The following is a 26157-nucleotide window of genomic DNA, read 5'->3' as shown; positions in this document are numbered from 1 at the left end:
GGCAAAAGATTTGAACCAGCATTTCACAAAAGAACATAAATGAATGGCCAATAAGCACATGAAAAGATGTTAAATATCACTAGTCATCAGAAAAATACAAATTAAAACCACAATGACATACCACTTTACACCCATCAGAATAATACAGTGTTGGCAGCTGGAGCTCCACCACTACTTTTCTGGTGGGAATACAAAACGATACAGCTACTTTTGAAAACAGACTGGCAGTTGTTTCTTTTTTAAGTCAAACCTACATTTACCATGTAATTCTTCCACCCTACTCCAAGGTATTAAAAACATCAAGAATTTCACTGACATGATGCTGAGTGGGAAAAAAGTATGTATTATTCCGTTTTTATGTGTTCTAGAATAAGCAAAATTAATTGTATTACTTTTCTACTGTTGCCGTGACAAATTACCACAAACTTAGAGGCTTAAACAATACAAATTTATTATTTTATGCTTCTCTAGGTCAGAAGTCTAAATCTTGATCTTATTGAGCTAAAATTAAGATGCTGGCAGAGATGCATTCTTTTTTATAGGTTCTGAGTACAATGTATTTCCTTGCCTTTTTAAATTCTAGAGGCTGTCTGCATTACTTGGTTCTTGGTCTGCTTCCTCCATCTTCAAATCAACATTGCATCACACTGACCTCCTCTTCTGTCCCCCTCTTCCACTTTTAAGAACCCTTGTGTGTGTGTGTGTGTGTGTGTGTGTGTGTGTGTGTGTTATATGGTTTGTATTTTTTTAAACTTTTTTTAATTGAGTTATAGTCAGTTTACAATGTTTTGTCAACTTCCAGTGTAGAGCACAATTTTTCAGTTATACATGAACATACATGTATTCATTATAGATAAACAAGATTATACTGTATAGCACAGGGAAATATATATAAGAACCCTTGTGATTACACTGAGCTCATTCAGATAATTCAAGATAATCTCCCTATTTTAAGGTCCTCTGATTAGTAACCTTACTTCTGTCTGCAACCTTAATTCCCATTTGCAGTGTAAAGTAACATATTTACAACTTCCAGGGATTAGATCTTGGACATCTTTGAGAACCACTATTCTGCCTTCTAAACTAATTTCAGATGAAAAAAATTAAAATGGTGGTTGCCTCTGAGGAACACATAGTCGCAGGGTGAAGAGACTTGACTGAGAAGGAATGTGTGGGGATTTTCTGGCAAAGTATAAATGTCCTATATCATGATAGAGGTGTGTGTTACAAAGATATATTCGTTTGTCAAAATTACAACTGAGGTGTGTGTATTTCAAAGTATGTAAATTTTACCTTAAGAAAGAATACTATTAAAAATAAAAACAATTGAGGGGGGTATGGGGAATGGCTGGAGGAGTGGATGAAATAAGAATGGTAGAATGTTGGTATTTTTGAAGCTTGGTTAATGAGTACATGGGAGTTCATTATACTATTCTATCTACTTTGTTTGAATTTGAAATTTTTCATATTAAAAAGTTAAAAGAATACTTACTTCATTCTAAATAGTTAAGAACCTAAATGCCATGAAAATGTTTATTAGTAAAATTGCATCTGATTTTTTTAATTTTTATTTTTATTTATTTTATTTAGTTCACATTAACAACTAAAGTTTCTTTTTTGCAGCCACGAAGAACTGTACTCAGGTCGCCCCTATGGAGCCCTTGATTCAGGTTTCAATAGTGTGGACAGTGGTGATAAGAGATGGTCAGGGAATGAAGTAAGTGGTTCTTCTATTCTGCATGTTATAACTTCTGATTAGGAGAAAATGATGAAAATGGAAAATGTCTTAACTGAATTCAATTTCTCATTATGTAAAATATAGAAAAGCCAAGGGAAGTTTAAAAAATCCCACATGGTCCTACCATACAAAGATAGTATTATGTTTCTTTACCATCTTTGTACCATGTATGTTTTACATGTTTGTTACCTCATTGTCTCATATAAATAATTTTGTATACTGGGAAGTCCAGTGGGAACTGAACCAATTAATGAAGCCTGAAATTTGAGAAGAGGGACTGAAAGGTGAGAAAATAGAACTACGGGCTGATGGGTAATGAGATGGGAACCTTAGTGAAGAATCCACATGCTCAAGATAAATAACTTTCTCAGCTAATTATATCATTTTCTCTTTTGTTTAATTTTTTAGTATTATGTTTTCTCTTTTAAAATGATTGAGGTATAGTATTTTAGCTATAAATTGGGTTAAATGATGAAGGTTTTATTAGTAAGACTGCTAACTTACCACTTATAACATTGTTTTATTGCAGTCCAAAGAAAATTAATTTTAGACTGCAGCCCATTTATATTTGGAATTGCTTGTGTATTAATGTGTGGATGGGTATGAACATGACTGTAGCTATATCAAATCAGATACATATACGTCGATACATTAAATTCATTTAAGTATGTATAGAGAGAGAGAGTCATATATACCCTTCTATTTCTTTTTGTTGTTGTTGAAGTACAGTTAGTTACAATGTGTCAATTTCTGGTGTACAGCACAATGTCCTGGTCATGCACATACATACATATATTCGTTTTCATATTCTTTTTTGTTAAAGGTTACTATGAGATATTGAACATAGTTCTCAGTGCTACATAGAAGAAACTCTTTTTAAATCAATTTTTATATATAGTGGCTAACATTTGTAAATCTCAAACTCCCAAATTTATCCCTTCCCCCCTCTTTCTGCTGTATTTCTTCTTTTTTTTAGTTATAGTAAAATACATATAATATAAAAGATACCGTTTTAGCCATTTTTAAGTGTGCAGTTCAGTGGCATTAAGTACATTCAAATTGTGGAATAATATGTTCATCTCCAGATGCATCTCTAAAACTTTTTTGCTATTTCTTCTTAAATATAAATTCTCATGAGTTTATAGCTCTGTTTTTAAAACTATGTTGTCTAAAATTTGAAATAAAAATTTTAATGTTTCTGCTTTTTTTAAGCCTACAGATGAATTTTCGGATCTGCCTCTTCGAGTAGCAGAAATTACTAAAGAACAAAGACTGCGAAGAGAAAGCCAGTACCAGGAGAATCGCAGCAGTTTAGTAGTAACAAATGGTGGAGGTAAACATGATTCCTGATAACAAGCAGTCTTTATAATTACCCTGACTTTTTAAGTGGCTTTTTCACATCCATTCCTTTTATTTGTGTATTTGTAGCTTCTTCAACTCTTCTTTTAAAGACCTCTCTCCCCTTCTCATGTGACTGGAAAAAAATTATTTCTTTTGGGATTAAATTTCAGTTTCTCTCTGTTTTCAGGCTTGCAGTTAAAATATAGTGTTTTTCTCTTATGTTTATTTTGGGAGGAAACTTTACTGAAGACAGTTTACCTGGAATAGATCTTTGTTAATCTTCATTTAACCATGATCTTTTGAAGCACTATTCTCCTTCTTGAAGATTCTCTTTGTGGTCATTATTTGACCTCTTCAGGAATTCAGTGCATTTCTTGATGTCTTCCTTTCCTTTGATCTGAAATTGTGCTTTTCAAGGGCATATAAATCAAAGTTTTCCTTATTCTGGTATTTTAAATTTTGTGATTTAAATTTTTAAAAAGTTTAATTTATAATTGTTTTTATAGTTCATTAACAAATAGAGCTCTTTCTCCTTTCTTGTGCTTCTGAGGCAGATTCTTGATTTTAGCATTGCACTCAATATTGCTTTAGTGTGAATTACCAAATCCTAATGTTTAAATTTTAAGGGCCAGATATAAGGGAGTAATGACTTTGATTTTCTAGAAATCTATTATGTTATCTAAGAAGAGCTTTCATCTCTGAATGATGATATCAGTTAAGTGGTTTGCTGTCTTGTTTCTTACCATCTTATGTTCTTTTCTTTACTCCTGTCACTTACCATTTCAGTAGTTTTCTTTCTGATCTTGCTTTCATATGAGATATCTTTCCCATTGGTTCATTTCAGACTTAAAAGAACATGTAAATCTGTGCTATCTAGTATGGTAGCCACTTGCCACATGTAGCTGTTGAGCACTTGAAATGTGGCTTTTCTGAATTGAGATGTACTTTGAGTGTAAAATGCGTATCAGATTTTGAAGCCTTTCTGTAAGAAAAATAATATAAAATACCAGTAATACTTTATATTGATTATATGTTATAATGATAATATTTTAGATACATTGAACAAAATAAAATATATTATTAAAATTAATGTCACCTTTTCTTTTGACATTTTTATGTAGCAGCTAGATAATTTAAAATTACATACGTGGTTCACTTTTGTGGCTTGCATTCCATTTCTTTTGGACAGTGCTGGTCTAGATATTATGAAAAAGTAATGTAGCTTTCTTGGGTAATAGCTATAAATGAACCATTATTTAGTCACACAAGTTGTAGCACACTGGAAAAAATTCATTTATGTACCTATTTATATAACTCCAGTAGCTGAAAACTCATTTTTATATCAGCTGCAGTTATAGAATTATTTAGAAATAATTGAATTGGAAAACTAAATTGAGAAATAGACTTCTTCAAATGTATGCACTATTTCCAGCAGCAGCAACTTTTAGACAATCTGTAGTAATGGCTTGGGGTTAACAAATTTCTGTAGAAAACATCTTAGTAGCAAGTTTTTCTTCCTACTGTGCCATTTTAACTGGCTTTTTAAAATAGTTATTTTTTAAACTTAAAAAAAAAAAAGGAATATCCCCAAATGTATTTGAAGGAATAATGATGTGGCTATATCTTATTTATATGCCTCTCCTCAACCCTTGAGAAGCAAAAATTTCTCAAATGATTCCCTTCCATCCGCAAACTGTTACAAAATATCTGTAATACTGACCTCTAGAAGATAATTTTCTATATAGGAAAATTACAGTTATGGGGAAAAGTAGCCAATATCTATTTCTTTATCACCAAGTCCACTTTTCTCATATTCTTTCAATTTTATTTTGAGCTGATTGTGTTAGGTTTTCTGCCTCCCAACTCCTTAAAGAGATATTTGATTAAGCCCCAAACCTAAAAAATGCAAAAAAAAAAACCAAAAAACAAAAAACCCCAAAAGAAAATATACCCTCTGATGTTAAAATATTATTCTTCCTTTCTTTGTCTTACAAACTCAAACTATCTTGTTTAAAATAGTCAAGAGCTATCCAAAGAAAAAAGAAATATTAGAGGTCTATATCCCAATAATTACCTTCAATTATTATGTTCTTTAGTGAATTAGGACTAAAATTTTTTCTGTAGCCTATATTTGTGGGTGGCCATGGACTAAATAATAAAGACTTATATAATTTAAACTTCTCATTCCTCCCACTGTAAGAATAGAAAATCTTAGGGGAAAGGAAATACTGCAGTTTGATGTCTTTTGTTGGCTACCTAATTTGAATGTTTTTTCCTTGTGTGTGTGTGTCATATGGACAGTGGAACATGATCTGGATCAGATTGACTACATTGACAGCTGTACTGCAGAGGAAGAAGAGGATGAGGTGAGACCACCCAAGGGCCTGGACTCAGACAGCCTTAGTTCACAGTTTATGGCCTATATTGAACAACGGCGGATCTCTCATGAGGTAGTACACACATTTAAGCCTAAATTTGTTGCTGTCCCCTAGTAAAAGTAGTTTATAACAGTGTAAATTTCTGTCCTATCAATGATACGTTGGTTAGACCTAATTATTTGTTTTATTATATTTAGTTCCAGTTTTATTAGTGAGTTTTTCAGATTTGTTTTTAAAATCAGACAATAGTCTCAGGTAGAGTTTAGGTTTATTTTTCAAATAAACAGATTTCAGAATTTTGAAGAAGGAATGAAAGGAGTCCTAAGTAAAATGCAAAGGAATATGATGCTTTTCATTGTTGTTCTGTTTGCTTTTTTTTATTGTTATTAACTGGTAAATCATAGTTTGATCTGTAATTAAGAATTGAAGCAAACTGCTAACTTTTAAAGCACATACAAACTTAACCATAGAATTTTATGATGAGCTTAATTATATTGATCCTTTTATACTAAATCACACAGAATGTAAATTGTTTGCCATTAAAATTCTTTGGTGTCTCTTATAGTGGAGCATTGAGTTGCCTTAGAAAACAAATGAGCATTCAGCCCACTGCAGAGTATCTGCCAATTCTCCAAGGGTCTCAAGTAGAAATAGCATTCTTCAGTGTGTCTAGTCAGCATAATATAATGGCTCCACTTCAGTGTATGATGTTAATGTCTGGAGTCCGTCCCAGGCTCTGAGCAGGGGTTATTTGAGAAACACTTGGAGCCTTTTTGGAGAATGATGTATTTAGTCTTTTAGAAATAGCAAATAATCACTGAGAGTGGGATATGTTATGGAGTTATTATCATTCTTTTAAAAAAATCCCTTGGTTTTCTATCTGAACACAGTATTTTTTGTTGGGGGTTCAGAGACACTCTTGTATTTAAAGTTGGATAAAGTAGTCCCCGCCTTGTATGTGGGGGATATGATCCAAGACCTCCAGTGGATGCCTAAAACCAGGCATGATACGGAGCCCTATATGTACTGTGTTTTTTCCTGTACATACATACCTGTGGTAAAGTTTAATTTGTAAGTTAGGCACAGTTAAAGATTAAGAATAATAATAATAAAATGGAACAATTATAACAATATATGATAATAAAAGCTATGTGAATATGGTCTCTCTTAAAATACCTTATTGTAAAAATTTAATTTCTTTTCCATCTTAGCTAAGCATTTATCATACACTGTGCTGTAACTTTTGCAGTTTGAAATGCGACAGCAAAATTAGCATTTTTCCTTATTCACAATTTCATGAATAGAAGATTTGTTCTTATCATAGATCTTACCTCAGGATACATTTTTTTTTCTTTCCCTATTAAGTCAAGAACTTTCATCTTCTCACTTAAAGGAAGCACTTTACGGCTTCTCTTCAGCATATTCAAATTGCCAATGTCACTACTCTTGCACTTGGGGCCATTATTAGTAAAATAGCATCACTTGAACACAAGCACTACCGTACCATGACAGTTGATCAGATAACCGAGACTAATCCATCCAGTGACTAAGAGACTAAAAGGCGGGATACACTGGATAAAGGGATGATTCACATCCCAGGTGTGACGGAGCCGGCCAGCATGAGGTTTCATCACACTGCTCAGAATGATGTGCATAATAAACCTTTTGAATTGTTTATTTCTGACACTTTTCACTTAATATTTTCAGACCATGGTTGACTGTGGTTGACTGAAACCTCAAAAAATGAAACCAGCAGATAAAGTGGATTGTTGTAAATCAAAGTCCTGCAGCCTAGAGATAGCAGTGTGTACTAGTGATAAATGAAACCACTTGTGGTTCAGGCTGTAAGCATTTCTGCTGGAGCAAAGGGCAACTGCTTCTGCAATAAAATTTATATCAACAATGCACAGTATAATCTTAAAGGGAATCCTTTTTCTTTTCTTGTGGTCTTTCTCTTTGACCATTTTATGGTTAATTAGGCTGTGTAGATGAAGTATTTCTACTAGAAGTGAAAATACTACTGGTGAAGAATTTAAAATGTATGTTTATCCATTATATTGGGTATTTTGTAATATGTTTTTTTGATTCCATCTATGTGTTATGTATAGTAGTCTTTATGATTCTGTGTCTTAAGGCTCTTTATGACTTGTGTCAAGGCTGTCTGGGCATCTACAAAAATAAGATGAAGCAATATTTTATTTCTTTATTTGTTGTCAGGAACTTTGAGGCTCTGGATCTGTGTGTGTGTGTAGATACGTATACACACACACACATATAATACATGTTTTAATTGAAGCATAGTTGCTGTACAATATTATACAAGCTACAGGTTTACAACATAGTGATTCACAATTTCTAAAGGTTATACTCCATTTATAGCGATTATAGAATATTGGCCATATTCCCTGTGCTGTACAGTATATCCTTGTAGCTTATTTTTTACCTAATAGTTTGTACCTCTTACCCCTCTGCCCCTATATTGATCCTACCTGCTTCTTTCTCCCCACTGGTAACCACTAGTTGTTCTCTATATCTGTGGGTTGAAGCAATATTATTTTAAATGGTTTAATAACCAGTGAAAAAATGTTTTTTAATATTCTTGAATACTATCTAAACATAGTTGTTAAACTATTTGAGATTTTAAACACTCTGCTATTGTTTACTTTTATTATCATACCTCTTACATACATAGAAATATTGTGGTAAAATAGGGTATGGCATATTGATAGAATATGAAACATTTATTTTTAAAGTTAAACCAATGTTACATTCATTTTGTTATGAAAATTTCACATACCTCTTGCAGTAGTTTTAGGTAATTGCACTATTGTAAAACCAGGGTGATAGGTTACTGATGTGAACATACCAGGAGAGATTTTTGTTTATTTAAAAAGTCACATTCACTGAAATTAGAATAATTATTCTCTCATCAAGATCCCAGAATTGTATCTCATTTAATATGATCCTTGTGCCCAGACCTTATGGGAGTCAGTTTTAGCCCTTCGGAATAACTCACCAGATTTTCTAGTTATGTGTGATGTACCTATTTCTTGGAGATAAATTACAAATAGTTTGACATTTGTTTCTTAGATTTTTTTTTTTTTGGATAAGTTGTTTTCTTTGCCTTCAAGAATACCCATTTTGATGATTATTTTGGGTGTTGAAATACGATTGTATTGCTTCTCATTTGTATTCTTCTCATTGTACTGATTCTCATTTGACAAAATACATGCTGTGATAACCTATGAGCCTCTATCTTTGATTTATAATTTTATTTTTTCAGTATATAGTTCATATAGCTTAAACCAGTTTGATTTTCTTCAGTAATGTTTTTTGAAATGAACTTTTACTTTTCAGTTTATAAATAATTTGCCAATATTTCTCTTTTAATTAATACCATATTTTACTGTAAATAGAAGTTACTTTTTGCCTTATCTTGATATTTATTCCATCAACATCCTCAGGACTATTTATATGACTAATATAGGTAACAATTTATGGTAATGAAGAAGTAAAGAAATGTAATCAGCCCAATGAACTTTCCCTATTACTAGAAATATTCAAGAGAGACTGAGCAAAAGTCAGGGTAAGGTTGGTAGGAATTCCTGTTCTAGATGAAAGTTTGTACTAAATGACCTCTAAGATCCTTTCCAACTTTAACCTCTTACCATTCAGTAAATATTACTGTATGGTCATTATAATTTACATAATACAGTAAGAAGGAAATCTACTTTTTAAAAAATGTTTTCTATTGTGAATGGTTCTGTGTTTACCAAAGCAGTAATATGGCCTATAATGCTTTTAAACATAAAAATTCACATCTGAAGATTCTGTTAAAATATTTTTAGCATAATATACAGGTCCCTAAATGCCAAGGTGAATGTGAACTGTAATTACAGTTTTCTGAATATTTATGTTAAATTGATTCATTTTTCTTTTTTTGGCCTAGACATCACCAATCAAGCCAGTACCCATGAGGGAGTTTCAAAAAACAGAAGACATGAGAAGATACTTACATCAAAACAGGTTTGAAAACTGATTCTACTCATTTGTTTCTGTCTTAAAACTCAGTAATAAGAGCGTGAAATGATGTTGCTTTGTGTAGATCTATATATAATAAAGATGTTTAGATACTGTGCGTTTTAAGTACAATGTAAAAGAGCTAAGTGAGAAGTGCCTTTGTACTCATGTAATAGAAAAAGAAGTAAAATTGATTTATTAGATTCTAAATTCAGATCACCTAAATTACCTGTATAATTATCTGATTTGAAGGTACTTCATAGCAATGAGATTTTATGGTGATATGTCTGGATTTATGCATAAAGAGAGCTAAATGAATTTCAGGAGTCCTGAAATTTTTTTTCCCTTAAACTTTCGATTAGATAACAGAGTGGTAGACAGAGACAGCAATCTATTTCTGATTCCTATCTCAAGTAAAGTGATCTTTTATCTACAATTAGTGCCTTACAGAATATTTCTAAAATTAGCTTGACCATTTAGAGCACTGCTTCTTATTCTTGAATTCCAAAACATTTCTTGCCATACACTGTGTCACAATAGTTCAGAAATTCCCAGCCTTTGATTTTTTTTTTTTGCTTCCTCTCTGTTTTTATGAAGTCTTAAAACTTGATATGCCTATTCTGAGATAACAGTAAATTTACTGTGTAGAAAATGTCATACATAATTCTTATACTTGACAGGATATTAAAGTTGTTGAGGAGACTAAGTTATAGGTGGATAAAGAAAATGTGGGGAGAATAATGAAAGAAAGAAATCTCATAACTTGGCCTTCTTATAGTCTTACCAGTTAGTTCATGGTGATTCAGTTACATTTCATGTCTTTGAAATATATCTCAACATGGCTTTTTAGTTGCCATGTCTCCTTATACTGAAGTTGTGGTCATTTGAGATTCCAATTTCATATAGGGATTTCTTGTTACGTTTCCCCATATTCAGTGGACCTAGGCTTTATCTTTTGTTCCTCTTACCTCCTCCATCCATCATAAGTGAAGCTCAAGATCTCCAGGATATAGTACACACCCTCAAGGTGAAAGCCAGCTTTCCTCATTAATTCCCTTATGTACTAATTTTCTAATGCTTGTGTAACAAATTACCACAAATTTAGCAGCTTAAAGTACCCCTGTTTATTGTAATACAGTTCTGTAGAATAGAAGTTTGGGTAGGCTTGCCTTAATCCTCTGCTTAGGGCCTTGCAGAGCTCACTCTCTGCTACCATATGGAACCATACTTCTGGTACTCAGCAAGCCCCATCACCCAGATGTAATATCCAGGCTCCAAGCCTTGAAATTCTTGCTCTGCCAGCACTGGGGGAGTCTTCTCTTTTCTGAAATTGTGCCTTTCAGACCTAGGAATTTTCCATTTGTATTTACAGTCACCTCCTATTAAGTGAAAGGCCTTGGATTCAAAATCAGTCGTGACTAATTCTAAAATCCATGTTTTTAACCACTGTACTGTTCTTCTTCTCCAAGACTAGTACATGGTACTGAAATAACTTATCTCTCCTTTATTGGTTATATCCCAGTTAAAAATCTTACCCTACCAACCCACTCTCCTCCTCTTATCTTAAAAGCTTTTGACTGAGGATGTACTGATTAGGAGTGCTAGGGTAAAGGTTAGTTAGCAAGAGTTAGTAGAAAGTTAAGGAAATTTTTTCCCAGCTTTAATGTTGTTTTAAACCTCATATAGGAAGTTATTAAGTAATTTATTCTGTTCCTTTTAAAAATTATAAACCTAATTTATCCTGTCAAAAGTTTTTTTTTTTATAATGTCTAGAAATTTTTTTTAAAAAGAATTTTGTAAATACTTCAAAGATTTGGAACCAATATAAGAAAAAAAAAAGTGGAGCAAAAGAGAACAATAGAATAGCTTAAGTTTTTATTTTCTTACATTTTTAAAATTCAGGAAAGTATAAGGTAGACCTTATTCAACCGTATACAATAGGAAATAGTACTACTTCTCAGGGGATATTTGAAAAATGTGTGTTGTGGGACTTGGTTGCCAAAATGACTACAGATGTTACTGGCAGGCATTAAGGTTAAACTACATATAATGTTCAAGTACCACAAAAGAATTATCTGAAGTGTCAGTGATTCTTCCATTGAGAAACATATTCATAGATGAAAAGGTCATGCAACATGAAGTAACATGGCGACACAAGGAGTAACAAAGCTGTAATGGGCCAACATTACTGCTTGTTGATTGGCCGGGGGGGAACTGTCAGTTCTCAAATTTCTCCTTGACTGCCACTTTTATTTTCTCATATGCCATGCGTCCCTCTTTGCTTCCATCTTTAACTTTTCACAGTTTATAGTTTTTGCCATCTCTTTTTGCATGTATACCCATATGCTTTTAAATCTCTGTGCTCTCCCTTTCTCCTTCCTAGATTCTGTGGCTGTAGAGTGGGGAGATATAAAGCACTAAACTACAAGTAAAGTAGCTTGAATTCTAATCCAGGCTCTGCTAGTAAATATCAACTATCAGTTAACCTCTGAGGGCCTCAGTTTTCTCATTTGTAGAATTAGTGGCTTGGACTCCATGATTTCTGAGGTCTCTTCCAGTTCCCAGTTGCATACCAAGTAGTTACAGAGTACAAATCAAATAGTTAAGAATTCAGATCCAGCTCCAAAAGTTACTGGCTACATCAACTTGAGAAAGTTACTTAATGTCCATGCCTCAGCTTCTCAACTGCAGAAAAAGGATTATAATTGTTCTTACTCCATAAGACTGTTGTGAGGGGTAATTGAGAAATACTGTTAATATAAAGTACTTCACAGGGCATATGTATGTAGTATATGGTAATAGCTCAAGGAATATTAGTTTCTATATGCCTCTGAAAAATATTGTCCAAAAAAAGACACAAATCATAGTTGATAAATGCAAAACAAATATTGATTATACATGTACATCAAAGAAAAATAAGATTCTAAAAAAGACCCTTTCTAACAGGATCTCCATCGATTGGGTCTTTGGAAAAGGCTTGAACTCAGGAATTAATATTTGATAACTGAAGAGATCTTGCTAGAGAAAAGATTCCATACAGGGTGTGTTTATTAAATAGAGTCAGAGTTGTAAATGCCAGGTTAAAGAATTTGTATTATTATTATGTTAGATAATAAGAAACCACTGTAGCTTTGGGGGATGTGTTTTTATTTCCCTGATAACAGACTAAGTTAATGCATTTACATCAACCTGACAGGCTAATAATCATAGTTTAAACTTTCAGGTCCTAAATGTCAAAAAGTCATTGCTCCAACATTGTTAGTTTATGAGACACTAAATGAAGTTCAGGAAAAGGATAAGTACCAGAGTATAAGAATTAACACTGATAAAACTGAGAAGCAAGTTTTTTATTGTTAATTTTTTTTAAGCATCAAGTCAGATTTCATTGTTTTTAATCAAAAAAAAAAAAACCTTTACTTTTGTTACTAAAATTGCTTCTTCAATTAAAAATGGGAATAAGGTTGCTTTACAAGTACAGTTACCAGGTTCTGTAGTTTTCCAGATTTTTGTTGGTAAAATGGCTTTGTATATAAAATGACCTCCATTTACATGTATCTTGTTTCAGTCATAGTAGTAAAGAAGATTATAGTTCCATGTGCTATAAAGAAATGATACTGTTTGAAAAGTGATCTCAAATAACTGTATTGTCAGCACTGGCTGACATAGACAGTGTTTAGCTGTCAGTAGCTTGATCAGTGATACCATCACATGAAATGTGAGTGGGAGACATCAGGTGTTCCTGTGCTTAATTTAATGACTTGGGCTCAAGTTTACAAATGCAGTTGGTCTTTCAGTGCTGACCAGACAATTTGCCTACTGATTAATAGAAAACCATATTAACAATAAAATTTTACTTGTCTTTTATCTTCCTGTCTGCCTTATCAAAGAGTTCTTTCTTTCTTTTTTGGGTCAGGGTTCCAGTTGAGCCATCTCTCTTGTCACTATCACCAAGTCACAATCAGGTAAAAAAAAATTTTTTTTTCAGTTTTAGTTTTTTTTCTAAGATGGTTTTCTTCTTTTATAATACTTAAATTATGGTTAATTGCCAAATATCTATAAATTTCACTACCTGTCTCTGATTGTACAGTTAATATAATATGTGCACCTGGTACTTGCTAATAGTGTTTTTAGACACCAGACAGAAAATACTCACCCACATGATGGCTTTATGATACCTATAAGAAAATAGTGCAAAGATGGGAAAAGATTAGCGATCACATCTGAAATAGTGCTAGGTGACTGCAAAGTAAATGTTGCTTGGGTTTGCAATAGTTCTCCAAATTGATAAAGAATATTAATAAGTTGATCTTTATCCCTACTTGCGTGTACAAAATGATACTTTTGTTCCAGTTATCACATACAGACTTGGAACTTCATCGGAGAAGAGAACAGTTAGTAGAACGAACTCGGAGAGAGGCACAGCTTGCTGCCCTACAGTATGAGGAGGAGAAAATAAGGACCAAGCAGATTCAGAGAGATGCTGTCATGGACTTTGTCAAGGTGAGTCCTTTGGATTCATTGAATGATATTCCTAAAGTTTCTCAGAAGTAGTGCTTTTGTTTTCTTAGGCTATCAGTTTTTATTGTCGTAATGGAAAAAAAAAAGAGTTGACATTTTAATTATAAGAAATCTTGAGCAGCGGGTATAACTGTTTCCTACTTGTGACTAGATTAATTGTCCTCATGCAGATAGGCTTGAGGACAATCAGAAGTGACTGATCTTGCTTTTAGGACAGTGATACTCTCTTACCCTTAATTAGCTGTGTGTCATTAGACATTATCACCTTACTGTCCATCTGCGTTTCCTCAATCTTGAGTGCATCATGTAGGTGAAAGAGCTATGTAAACCGCAAAGTGCCCACGCAAATGTAAACTGTTGTTATCAGAACCTGTCTCTGACTTCCTTACTCTAGTGAATACCAAAAATTTGCAGGGCTCACAGGCTTAATACTTTACAGCAATCTCTGAATCTTTGACTTTTCCTTTCTGTTCTCTCCACACCTACTCAGTTAACAACCCTCGTTAATACTTTTTTTTTTTTTTAACATTTTGCAGCCTCTGTAGTTGCCCTAAACCTGATTTTCTTTTTTACCTGTATTATTTAAGTCTTTTGTTCTGAAGTTACCTTGGATTATTTCTTTATAGTTAAATAATTATTTGTATTTTTGTTTGTTTAATATCTGTCTCTCTCATTTATCTGTAAACTCCATAAAGACGGGGACCGTATCTGTCTTGTTTATTCACTGCTGTATCCCTAGATCTCAAGATCATTGGTCTTAGCTAGTAGTAAAGCCCAATAAATACTTTTTAAATAAATGATTAAACAAATAAATACTTTTTAAATAAATGATTAAACAATTAAATCATTCAGCCTCTAAATACTTTCTCTCTGTGTTTCATAACTCTAGCCAAAGTATATCTTCTTTAAGTACCATACACATGATAAATTCTCTTATTTTTTTCAAATATATCAAGCCCATGATGATGATCTCTGATGCTCAGAGAGGGTAACAGTTTGCCTCAGTTTAAATACTCAGCTAGTAAGTGGCAGAGCAAAGATTCTAATCAAGACAGGCTTGACAGAAAATGGAAAAGAACTGATGGAAAATAAACAGTTTCTTTTTTTTAAAGTCTAGGTGGTAACTAGACTTATCAGGGTAATCATTTGTATTGTATAGAAATATCAAGTCACTGTATTGTGCACCAGGGACTAACATAGTGTTTTAGGTCAATTATTTGTCATAAACAAACAGACAAACTAATAGGAAAAAAGAAGTCAGATTTGTGGTTACAAGAGGCAGGGCGTAGGGAAGGGGAATTGGATGAAGGTGGTCAAAAGGTACACATTTCCAGTTACAAGACAAATAAGAACCAGGGATGTAATATACAACATGTATGTTAGATATAAAAGTTGTTAAGAGAGTAAATCCTGAGTTCTCATCATCTCATCATTTTTTTCTTTTTCTTTTATTTTGTATCTATATGAGATAGTGGATATTTACTAAACTTATTACAGTAATCATTTCATGATTTACATAAGTCAAATCATTATTCTGTATACCTGAAATTTATGCCATGCTGTATGTCAATTATATCTCAATAAAACTGGAAAGGGGAGGGAGGAAAAAAAAAAAGGACAGGCTGGCTCCAAACCCTGGTCTATGACCACAATGCTAAACTAACTCTCAGTAAACAATAGTGGCTAACACATACTGTCCTAAGTGATGTTCTACACATTTTACATAAATTAACTCATTTAGCTTGCCTTCTGTAGAAGTCAGATAACTAATAAGAGATAATTACATTGTAGATAGCATTGATTAAATGTCAAATTAGGGTTTGATCTTGATCAGTTAGGCAGAAGGGAATAGTTTTAAATTCTTAAGCAGGAGAAAAACATGAGAGGACAGATACTTCAGAAAAACTAATCTACTCATGTTAGAGTATATTAGAAAGGAAGAGATAAGGAAAGAAGGAAAATGAAAAAGAGTAATTGCAGTAGTTAGACTAGGGTGCAAAATGAAGGCACATTAGATAATTTCTAAGGATTCTAAAGAAAGACAGTGTTTCCCAGTGGTAAGAGCTTAGAATCAGAAATACTTAAATTTGATTCCAGCTTTTCCACTGAGTATGTGCTTGACTTTTGTAAAGTTGGCGAACCATTCTGTACTTTTATTTTCCTCGTAATATTTAACTATCAAATACTGACTATTTCGAAACTATTATGGATGCACCTAGTACTTTTACTAGTATGGTGTGTCCTGCACCCCCTACTACCACTGAGTAGAAAAAAAAAAGAAGATTCCAAAGCAGAATTTTGAAGCTAAAAGAGTCATTTTAACGGGAGTTAGCTTTGTGGAAAGAATGTCCAATTTGGAGTTAGAAGACATAAATGCAAATTTCATTTATGCTACTTAACTAATTTTGTGATCTTGCCCATATCTACAACCTCTCTATCCTTGGTTCTCTCATCTTTAAAAGAATATGATTGTGATGTTTGTTTATCTCACAGTGAGAAGAATCACTTGAGATACTCTTGCCTAAGAACACATTGTAAAACATTGACTGTACAGGTGTTATAATACTATTATTTGACATAATAACAGAAACTAGCAAATTGGGGGAAAGTGCCAGTTGTTATGGGAAATTGAGTTTGTTTTTGGTTATGCTGAACATGAGATTACAGTGGGATTTCCAAATAGAGTATTTCCACAGTAGTTTAAAATGCAAATCTGAAATTTGGCTGATAGAAGAGGACTAAGTTTTTAGCATTAGAGTGATATTTAAAGCCATCAGTGAAAGAGAGAATAATTTCACTGAGAGAATTTAGTGAGAGATCACTACTCCTTGAATTTGTTTGTATCCATGTACATATAAAAAATATGTTTTAAAGTTTTCTATTTATAGATGCTTATAGACATAGGAAAATACTCTTTGTCAGCTTATTGCTTTCCCTCATTTAAATTATAAGCTATTTAAGGGAAAGGGCAACATCTTCTAACTAGTAAATCTAGAGAAGTGCTATACACAAGAGATACAGAAATTAATATGATTATTTTAATAAATAGAATTTTTCATTTCTAGTGTTCCAGACTCTAACCAACTTCCCTTTTTTGGGGGGTGGGGATTATATAGCAAAAAGCATCACAAAGTCCACAAAAACAACACTCCCCCTTAGATGGTGAGGTAAGTCTATATAATCAATCACCTTTTCTTTGAAATTTTTTATTACTGCAATGAAAATGAAATCTTTTGCATGTGATTATCATATGTTGTCAGTGATAAAAATACTGCCATTTTCTTTTTTCCCTTCACAAAATTCTACTTAAAGACACAGACCAGGGAGTTTATCAGGATCTATAGATTGGGTGTTTTTTAATCTATACACATCCATTAGGAGATTATTTATTTTCCTCTTGCCATCCTCTGCAGAGGTGTCATCTCCCTCATCCATTTCAAACCTACCATGTAATGAGAGATGGTCCTGAGAGCTGTATCTGGTACAGGTGAATGGTGTCAGTATTAAATAAAAAACTCTGCATAGTATTTGACCTTCAGTGCTCAGTTCCTAAATGTGTATATTATTGATTATACTTTATACACATTAGTTTTATAATATTAAGTAGTTCATTTTTATTACAAGTTAACATGTAAGATTAATTGCTTATTAACCTTTTAAGAATATGTTCACCTATTTTGAATCTGTTAAAATGAAGCTTACTGAGTATTTTTATTGTAGTTGGCTTTTTCATTAGCTATTTTCCTTTATCTTTGCCTTCTCATTTTTTCAATTCATGATCATTACTTCCTTAAGAAGTGGATAAAGGCAGTATTTCATGTGAGCATTGACTTTGCTTTTTGTAAAGTAAGTTACTTGAAAACCTAACATGTTGGGCTTTTATAAAGCATCAGTCTTCAGCGCAGTGTTTTTAAAGCACAAGTGTTTCTGGAATGATAAAGTATATTGTTTGAAATGTTTTAAATTAACCATTATAAAGCTTTTTAAAAACTCATTGGACATTTTATTTCTTTGAGAACTTATGTGTTGGTGTAATACCTGAAGAGTCACTAAAGCATTTTCAGTTGTCTTTTCTTCACATGGTAATAATTCTGTAAAAACTTTTGATGACCAAAGTTTGATTAGTTAATACATTCTTCCTTTTTCACTCCAACATTTCCTTCTTAATGGTTATTACGGAGTAATTCATTATCTAAAAACTAAAGCCCCTAGGAAAATAGCATGTGCAGTTTTAAAATTTCCAGTTGTATCCTTGTTTTATCTGAGAAAGGTAACAAAGAGATGCCTAGAAATCAATATTCCTGTATTTGTTTTAAATTTGTCCCTCGCTCACTCCATGACCACAAATTCTTTGTTATTGCTGCATCTATACTTCAGGTTTTTCTTCTCTGAGCAGAGGATAATCCCTGAGCCCTCCTCACTTTAGAAAGATTTTAGGCAATAAGATTGTATTTGAAGTTGTTTAAGCTCTTTGGAAGAAAATTGTTACTCAGAAACAACTTATTAGCAATTGTGATGCATGAATTCCAGACGAATGTGAATGCGGTCCTGTATGTCAGCATCTTCACAAGTATGTCTTAATATGTCTCTTTTCTTGTGTATTTGTGAAATACGCCCTGTGTGTGCAATTTGTTTTTGACATTGCTTCATTTTTCTCCACCTCTCCAGTGTCCCTTCCCATCCAGAAGGTCTCAGCACACTGATGATAGTGCCTTGTTAGTGGTAAGAGCTTTGCACAAAATGAAGTTTTACATTGCTGTGTCTAGAGATTGGAGAGTAGCTATTGTACTTTACATTCAGAAATGATCTAAATACCATAAAACATGATGAGCATCATTACTAAATGCTTTACAAATACCTAGAACTGCCTCTGCCTTACTCTTCGTGATTTACCTAGTGTTCTAGTGTTCTTTAGCTATGATTCAAATTATCTTTGTTAGTGTTTCCAAAAGTAAAATATTTGCATTGAGAATCACGTTGGTTTTGTATGTGCGTTGGGGCGAGCAGGCATAGTATATTAGTTTTTATGATGTTGTTTCTAATTACATGTGTACTTTATTAATCATTAATTAGTCTCATAAGTCACCTGTATGATAAATGGATTCCCTTACTCCTTGATGCTAATTATACAACTGTCTATTTGGCATCCTATTTTATTACCTATTTTAAGATACTGCAAATCCTAAACTTTTAAAAAATAACTTACATCTAAAATTATCCCTCCATACTCATTTTTTGTTTTAAACTCAGGGAAACATTAATTTGGAATGCTATCTAGTGATCATTTTTAACATTGGTTTACTTTTATTGCCTGTTTCGCCAGCTGAAAATGAGTATGAGAGCTTTATTAAAAGTCTTACTTTTATCAGCCTTGCCAGAGAATTCTAACCATTTATGTAATTGCTTTTCCCATCATGTTTTATGTTATTTTTTTCACCATAGTGTTGAAAACTAGCAGTTCAAAAGTCTATTGTTTGTAGCAATTCCTGTCTTTTGAGCTAGTAGCTGCCACCATTGTGCATACTACTGCATGAACTACGTATTTCAGCATGAGGTTCCTATTATGTAAACTTTCTTGGTCAAAGTCTCTGTGTATTCTGCAGTGATCATTGCCTTTGAGACAGATAAAGCACATTTTAACTGGGCAGTCTTATAAAGAAATACAACCACCAGGCTCTGGAGTTTTAGTTGAAGTTAATTGGCATGAATAGCAAATAATAAATTAATGTAGAAAAATATTGAGAGCCTATGATAATCCAGATGCTTTGCCAGAATTATCTCATTCACTCCTCACAGCAACCTTAAGAATGTTAAATTTATCACCATTTTACAAATGAGTACTGAGGCACAGAATGTCCAGAATGTGACTTGTCCGAAGTTGCATAGCCAGTAAGTACAAAGCTGGGTTCAAATCTATATCTGGCTGACCTGAGAACCTGCATTAAACACCTTGCCATATTGCCTTCTGTACTATATAATTGAAAACACTTTAGGGTACTGAAGATGAGATTTAATAACACATATAGTAAGTGATATGTCTAAATGCTCACTTTTTTGTCAAGGAAAAAATAGAGTTTGGAAAAACAACACCCCCTTAGTTTGAAATTTGAAATAGCCTTCAGGCATTTTTAAAACACATACATTTGTATTTTATTTATTAGTATTCATATCTGACCTAAATTTAATGGCCTTTGAAAGCAAGCATTATTTCTCATATATATTTGCAGGCCAAATAGTATCCAGCACTGTAAAAAGAGTCATATTTTAAATCATACTTCTGGTCTTCTCAGAACTACTCTTCAGTGCCTTTATATAGTAGAATAAAGTCCATATACTTCTTGACACAGCCCACAGCCCCTTAGATTACAGGCCTTAATGTGGCCTGTAAGCTCCTGTGTACTCTGGTTACTGTGTATCTCTCATCTCTGGGCTCATGCTATATCGGCATTTTTTCCAGCTTTTCAAATATGGTAAGCCTTTACACAGGGATGCTCACACATGAAAACAGCCCTTCAAGACCACAATAGATAATTGTTACTCCTAAATTCATAGAGTCAGAGAAATATGAGTAAAAGAAGCAGAGGAACCACTCCCAATTAAAAGAACAAGAGAAATCCTCTGAAAGAGCACACAGTGAAGTAGACCTCTCCAGTCTACCAGATCTTGAGTTCAAAAAGGAGATAATAAAAATGCTGAAGGAATTAAGAAAGGCTATTGATAGAAATGCAGGGTACTGTAAAAGGGAACTGGAAACTATAAAGAGGAGCCCGTTAAAATCAGAAAATTTATTTGCTGAAATGAAAGCTGAGCTAAAGGGTCCCAGAGGGGTAAGAAAGAGATAGGGGGATTGAAAACATATTTGAAGAAATTATGGCTGAAAACTTCCCAAGCCTAAAGAAGGAAACATACGCAGGTACAGGAAGCACAGAGGGTCCCAAACAGACCTACCCCAAGACATACTATAATTAAAATAGCCGAAGTTATAGATAAAGAGAAGATTCTAAAGGCAGTAAGAGAAAAACAAAGAGTTACAAGGGAACCCCCATAAGGCTTATCAGCTGATTTCTCTACAGAAATGTTGCAAGCCAGAAGGGAGTGGCAAGATATATTCAAAGTCCTGAAAGAGAAAATTCTGCAGTCTTGGGTACGGTACCCTGCAAGGTTATCATTTAGAATAGAAAGAGAGATAAAGAAATTCTCAGACAAGCAAAAACTAAAAGAGTACAGAAATACTAAACCTATCCTAAAAGAAACACAGAAAGTTCTTCTCTAAATAGAAAAGAAGCAAGAATCTATTGAAAAGAGAAAATCACAATTGGAAATGTGATAAATACAATGAACAGCAAAAGAATAAACATGAAGATGTAAAAGAGGACATGTTTTCAGCATGGAAATTTTACATGTAAATTATGTATAAATGTATACTTGAAATGTAGCAACTTGCGACTAGCGACTTGATATTCTTTTTTACAGTAATTATAGAGGCTAATAGAATACATGAAAATTGCATCCAAAAAAATAAAATACTTAGGAATAAATCTGACCAAGAAAGTAAAAGACTTATACGTGGAGAACTACAAAACATTGACTAAGGAAATTGAAGATGACTTAAAAGAAATGGAAAGATACCCCATGCTCTTGGATTGGAAGAATCAATATTGGTAAAATTCCCATACTACCCAAACCACTCTACAGGTTTAATGCAGTCCCTATCAAATTACCCAGAACATTTTTCACAGAACTAGAAAAAAATAATCCTAAAATGTATATGGAATAATAAAAGACTTAGAATTGCTAAAGCAATACTGAAGAAAAAGAATGAAGCTGGAGGTACAACCTTCCCAGACTTCAGATAATACTATGAAGCTACAGCAATCAAAACAGTGTGGTAGTGGCACAAAAACAAACATATGGATCAATGGAACAGAATAGAGAGCCCAAGAATAAACTCACACACCTACAGTCAATTAATCTTTGACAAAGAAGGCAAGAATATAAAATGAAGAAAAGACAGTCTCTTCAGCTGTGGTGTTGGGAAAGCTGAACAGCCACATTTAAATCAGTGAAGTTAGAACACACTCTCCCACCATACACATAAATAAATTCAAAATGGCTTAAATTCTTAAACGTAAGACAGGACACCATGAATCTCCTAGAAGAAAACAGAAGCAAAACATTCTCTGACATAAATCATAGCAATGTTTTCCTAGATCAGTCTACCAAGGCAATAGAAATAAAAGCAAAAATAAACAAATGGGACCTAATCAAACTTACAAGCTTTTGCACAGCAAAGGAAACTATAAACAAAATGAAAAGATAACCTATGGGCTGGGAGAAAGTATTTGCTAATGATAAGACTGACAAGGGTTTAATTTCCAAAATATACAAACAGCTCATACAACTCAATAACAAAACAAACAAACAACCGAATCAAAAAACAGGCAGAAGTTCTAAACAAACATTTCTCAATGAAGACATACAAATGGCCAATCGGCATATGAAAAAATGCTCAGTATTGCTAATTATCAGAGAAATGTAAATTAAAACTACAATAAGATGTCATCTCACACCAGTCAGAATGGCCATCATTAAAAAGTCCACAAATGCTGGAGAGGGTGTGGAGAAAAGGGAACCCTCCTACACTGTTGATGGGAATGTAATTTGGTGCAGCCGTTAGGGATAACAGTATGGAGATCCCTTAAAAAACTAAAAATGGAGTTATCATATGATCCAGCAATCCCATTCCTGGGCATATATCCGGAGAAAACTCTTAATTCAAAAAGATACATGCATCCTGATGTTCATAGCAGCACTATTTACAGTAGCCAAGACATGGAAGCAACCTAAATGTCCATCCGCAAATGATTGGCTTAAGAAGGTGCAGAGAGTGTGTGTGTGTGTGTGTGTGTGTGTGTGTGTGTGTACATATACATATACATATACACATACATATACACACACATACATAGTGGAATACTACTCAGCCATAAGGAAGAATGAAATAATGCCACTTGCAACAACATGGTTGGACCTAGAGATTGTCATAGTAAGTGAAGTAAGTCAGAGTACGACAAATATCATATGATATCACTTATATGTGGCACCAAAAAAATGACAAAAATGAACTTACTTATAAAACTGAAACAGACTCACAGACATAGGAAGGAAACTTATGGTTACCAAAGGGGAAAGGTGAGTGAGGGATAAATTAGGAATTTGGAATTTGCAGATACTAACTACTATATATAAAATAAACAGTGGGGAGGGTATAGCTCAGTGGTAGAGCACATGCTTAGCATGTACAAAGTCCTGGGTTCAATCCCTAGTACCTCCATTAAAAAAAAATGCGTGAACAAGGTCCTACTATATAGCACAGGGAACTATATTCAGTAGCTTGTAATAACCTATAATGGAAAATAATGTATATAGATAGATATTCAGGTATGTATCTATATATATATCTGAATCACTATGCTCTACACCAGAAACTAACACAACATTGTAAATCAACTATACTTCAATTTAAAAAAAAACAAACAGAAAAATAAAGCAAGCCCTTTCCCACAGAACCTTGCAGATATTGCTTCCTCTGCATTGAATGCCTCTGCCTCCCTGCATATACCCCTTGGTTAATTCCTACTGATCAATCTGGTATTCACTAAATAGCACACCCTTAAGATAGCTTTTCTGTAATACTCCCACCCCCAAATCAAATTTATGTCTTTACTGGTTTTTTTTCTTCCAGTGTTTTATATGGGTGTTTATTGTTTTGTATCTCCCTTCTGATAGACTACCAGAGTATAAGCTTCATGGGCACAGGGATATTCTCTGTTGCATTTACCTATGTATACTCAGTCCCTGTCATAGTTCCTGGGATATATTAGGTGCTCAATAAATATTTCCTGACTGAACATGTAAATGCTACACATCTAATAATTACTCATTAAATTGTTTCATGATGAAAAGGTCTGATAATATAGCAAGTAAATGTTGAATTTAATGTAAAGACCTTCAAATATAGGATTTCAAGTACATGTTAATAATGTTTGATATCAGTTACACTAACATTCTCTTAGGGCTGCTCTTCAGGCTTCTGTTGCTTTCATGTATGTCCCATCTGCGTCTGTATCCCATCTGTAGATAATGGAAAGGATCTAGTCTCATTTTACTTCCTCTTCCCTCCATTCCTTTTTTCCTTCTTTGCTGAGAAAGTGGCTTTTAGCCTTTCTATATTTGAGACTGACAGTAATTCAAGTCCATTTGGTTGTAAGGAGGCCCAGGATATCTAAACATGCGAAGCATATATACTATATGACTGTTGTCACAGTCTTGTTTTTTGGTGTATTTCTTTCTTCATTTTTTTCTGCCTCAATATAGATTTTACAGTGTGTGTTACATGCTTTTTTTTTCTTTTTTTGCACACACAAAAAAGACATTGCTGTCACATCATTAAAAATGCAGTTGTATTTATTTTATTGACCATCTTATCCCCCTTTTTCTAATCACCCACGTGTGTTCTTATTTATTTATCTCATTATTCAGTTATTGGTGATCTAGTTTAAATTTTTAACAATTATCTAACTTATAGAGGCTTAACTGTCTTTAAGACTTTGGCATTTTTAATAGGTACAATCTTACCCAAGCACCCTTTGTGAAAGCACTGTCTTCTCTAATTTCCACTCCCTACCAAATGAAAAAATTGTCATGTTTTAAAGCAGCTTTTATCTGTAATCAAAATTTTGTACAATAGGTTCTAACACTATCTCTAGTATATCTAACTAGTTGTATGTAGGTTGGTGAAAGGATAAAGAATTTAAAGAAAAGGAAAATTCTACTTACCTTCTTAGAGGTCATTTGGAGTTTCACAGAAACAGAAATGAAATGCTGGTTCATCCTTAAGGTGTAATGTGGAATCCTCATCTCCAGTTTTCTCACATCAGCCATTAAACTGAATTATAATAAATCTAATTTGGATTAATACTGAAAAAATATTGCTCTTATTCATGCCAGTTCTGTTCAGTTAAAATGAGCTCTTTGACTGGATTTGTTTCCCCTGGTATAGGGACAGCACAGGACTCATTTGTTTCTAAGGCTATTTTGCAAAAAAAAAAATTTGTGTTCTCAGTTTTATTTCCATATAAAATTATATTTAATAAATCATGCCTTTCATTTATTGATTAATATGTTATAACATATTGAAATAGTTTGAATTGAACAAGTGAAGAAACTGTTTTATGAGTTGTAGGGGCTTTTTTCCCCAAGTATCCTTTTCCTGCCCTGTCAATATCTTAGTAAACCATTTGAAAGTTTGTCAGTGCCATTTCCTTTTCTAATTTCACTGACCAGATCTGCCTGCCTGCCTGCCTGCCTGACATTTTGCTAACATAAATGCTGCCTTTTGTTACTTCTGTTTCTCTTTTGGAATTTAGTCACTCTCAGGGGTGAATCAAGTGGGCTGTGCTGCTACCCTGCCTCATTCTTCTGCCTTCAGACCTCTTAAGGTATATCTTGTTACTGTAATTTACCAGGAACTTTGGGGAGGGTATGTGCAGGGGAGGTCTTACATTTCCCGATGGATTGGTCTAACAGCAGTCTGAAATCTAGGGTTATATGAAATGAAACTAAGCTTATAAAACTATTTAACATTGAAATTTAACTTGAAATTTTTTTGGAAGTTTTATTATGCCAGAAACATAGAGCCTTCATTAATTCTTTATATTGAGATTCTGTTTGAAATGTCATTCTAATTTTCTTACAAAAGGTTTTTGTTTTTTTTTTTGTCATGAGTTATTGTTTTACTTTTTTTTTTTACATATATTGCTAATATATGATATCAAATTAACCCTGTCGTCTAATATGTATGCAAAATAATTTGAGTCCCAGTGCCCCAGACTCCCACTACCAAAAGGCTGTTACAGTAGGGCTCAGCAAACTATGATCCCTAGGCCCCCTGTTTTTATAAATAGTTTTTATGTATTGTCTGTTTGTTTATGTATTGTCTATTGCTGCTTTTGTGCTTAATGTAGAGTTGGAAAAGTTATGTTGGATATCATATGATCTTCAAGTCTAAAATAAAAACCTGTGGTATTTGTTTTTTGAAGGCCTCTAGGGATGGTAATTCCATATTTATTATCATGTGATACATAAGGAATGATTAATAAT

General features: G+C 33.3%; 1 protein-coding gene across 9 annotated transcripts in view; it reads left to right on the top strand.

The window, feature by feature from the left end:
• The window catches only part of LRCH3 (leucine rich repeats and calponin homology domain containing 3), a 109754-nt gene that overhangs the window by 62041 nt on the left and 21556 nt on the right, over positions 1 to 26157 (top strand). For 3 of the 9 annotated variants that reach the window (XM_010959343.3, XM_010959342.3, XM_010959347.3), the window contains exons 7-15: positions 1624 to 1717; positions 2951 to 3071; positions 5381 to 5529; positions 9407 to 9483; positions 13391 to 13439; positions 13828 to 13977; positions 17112 to 17162; positions 18664 to 18717; positions 25425 to 25496. In XM_010959343.3, the coding sequence (XP_010957645.1) occupies positions 1624 to 1717; positions 2951 to 3071; positions 5381 to 5529; positions 9407 to 9483; positions 13391 to 13439; positions 13828 to 13977; positions 17112 to 17162; positions 18664 to 18717; positions 25425 to 25496 (817 nt within the window). The remainder of the gene's footprint in view (positions 1 to 1623; positions 1718 to 2950; positions 3072 to 5380; positions 5530 to 9406; positions 9484 to 13390; positions 13440 to 13827; positions 13978 to 17111; positions 17163 to 18663; positions 18718 to 25424; positions 25497 to 26157) is intronic. The other 6 variants (XM_010959346.3, XM_010959350.3, XM_010959344.3 and 3 more) reach the window with 5 other exon arrangements.

The sequence above is a fragment of the Camelus bactrianus genome, chromosome 1 (assembly GCF_048773025.1).
Source record: "Camelus bactrianus isolate YW-2024 breed Bactrian camel chromosome 1, ASM4877302v1, whole genome shotgun sequence".
NCBI lineage: Eukaryota > Metazoa > Chordata > Mammalia > Artiodactyla > Camelidae > Camelus > Camelus bactrianus.
Note: the sequence above shows the minus strand (reverse complement) of the source record. Positions and strands in the feature narration are given on the sequence as shown.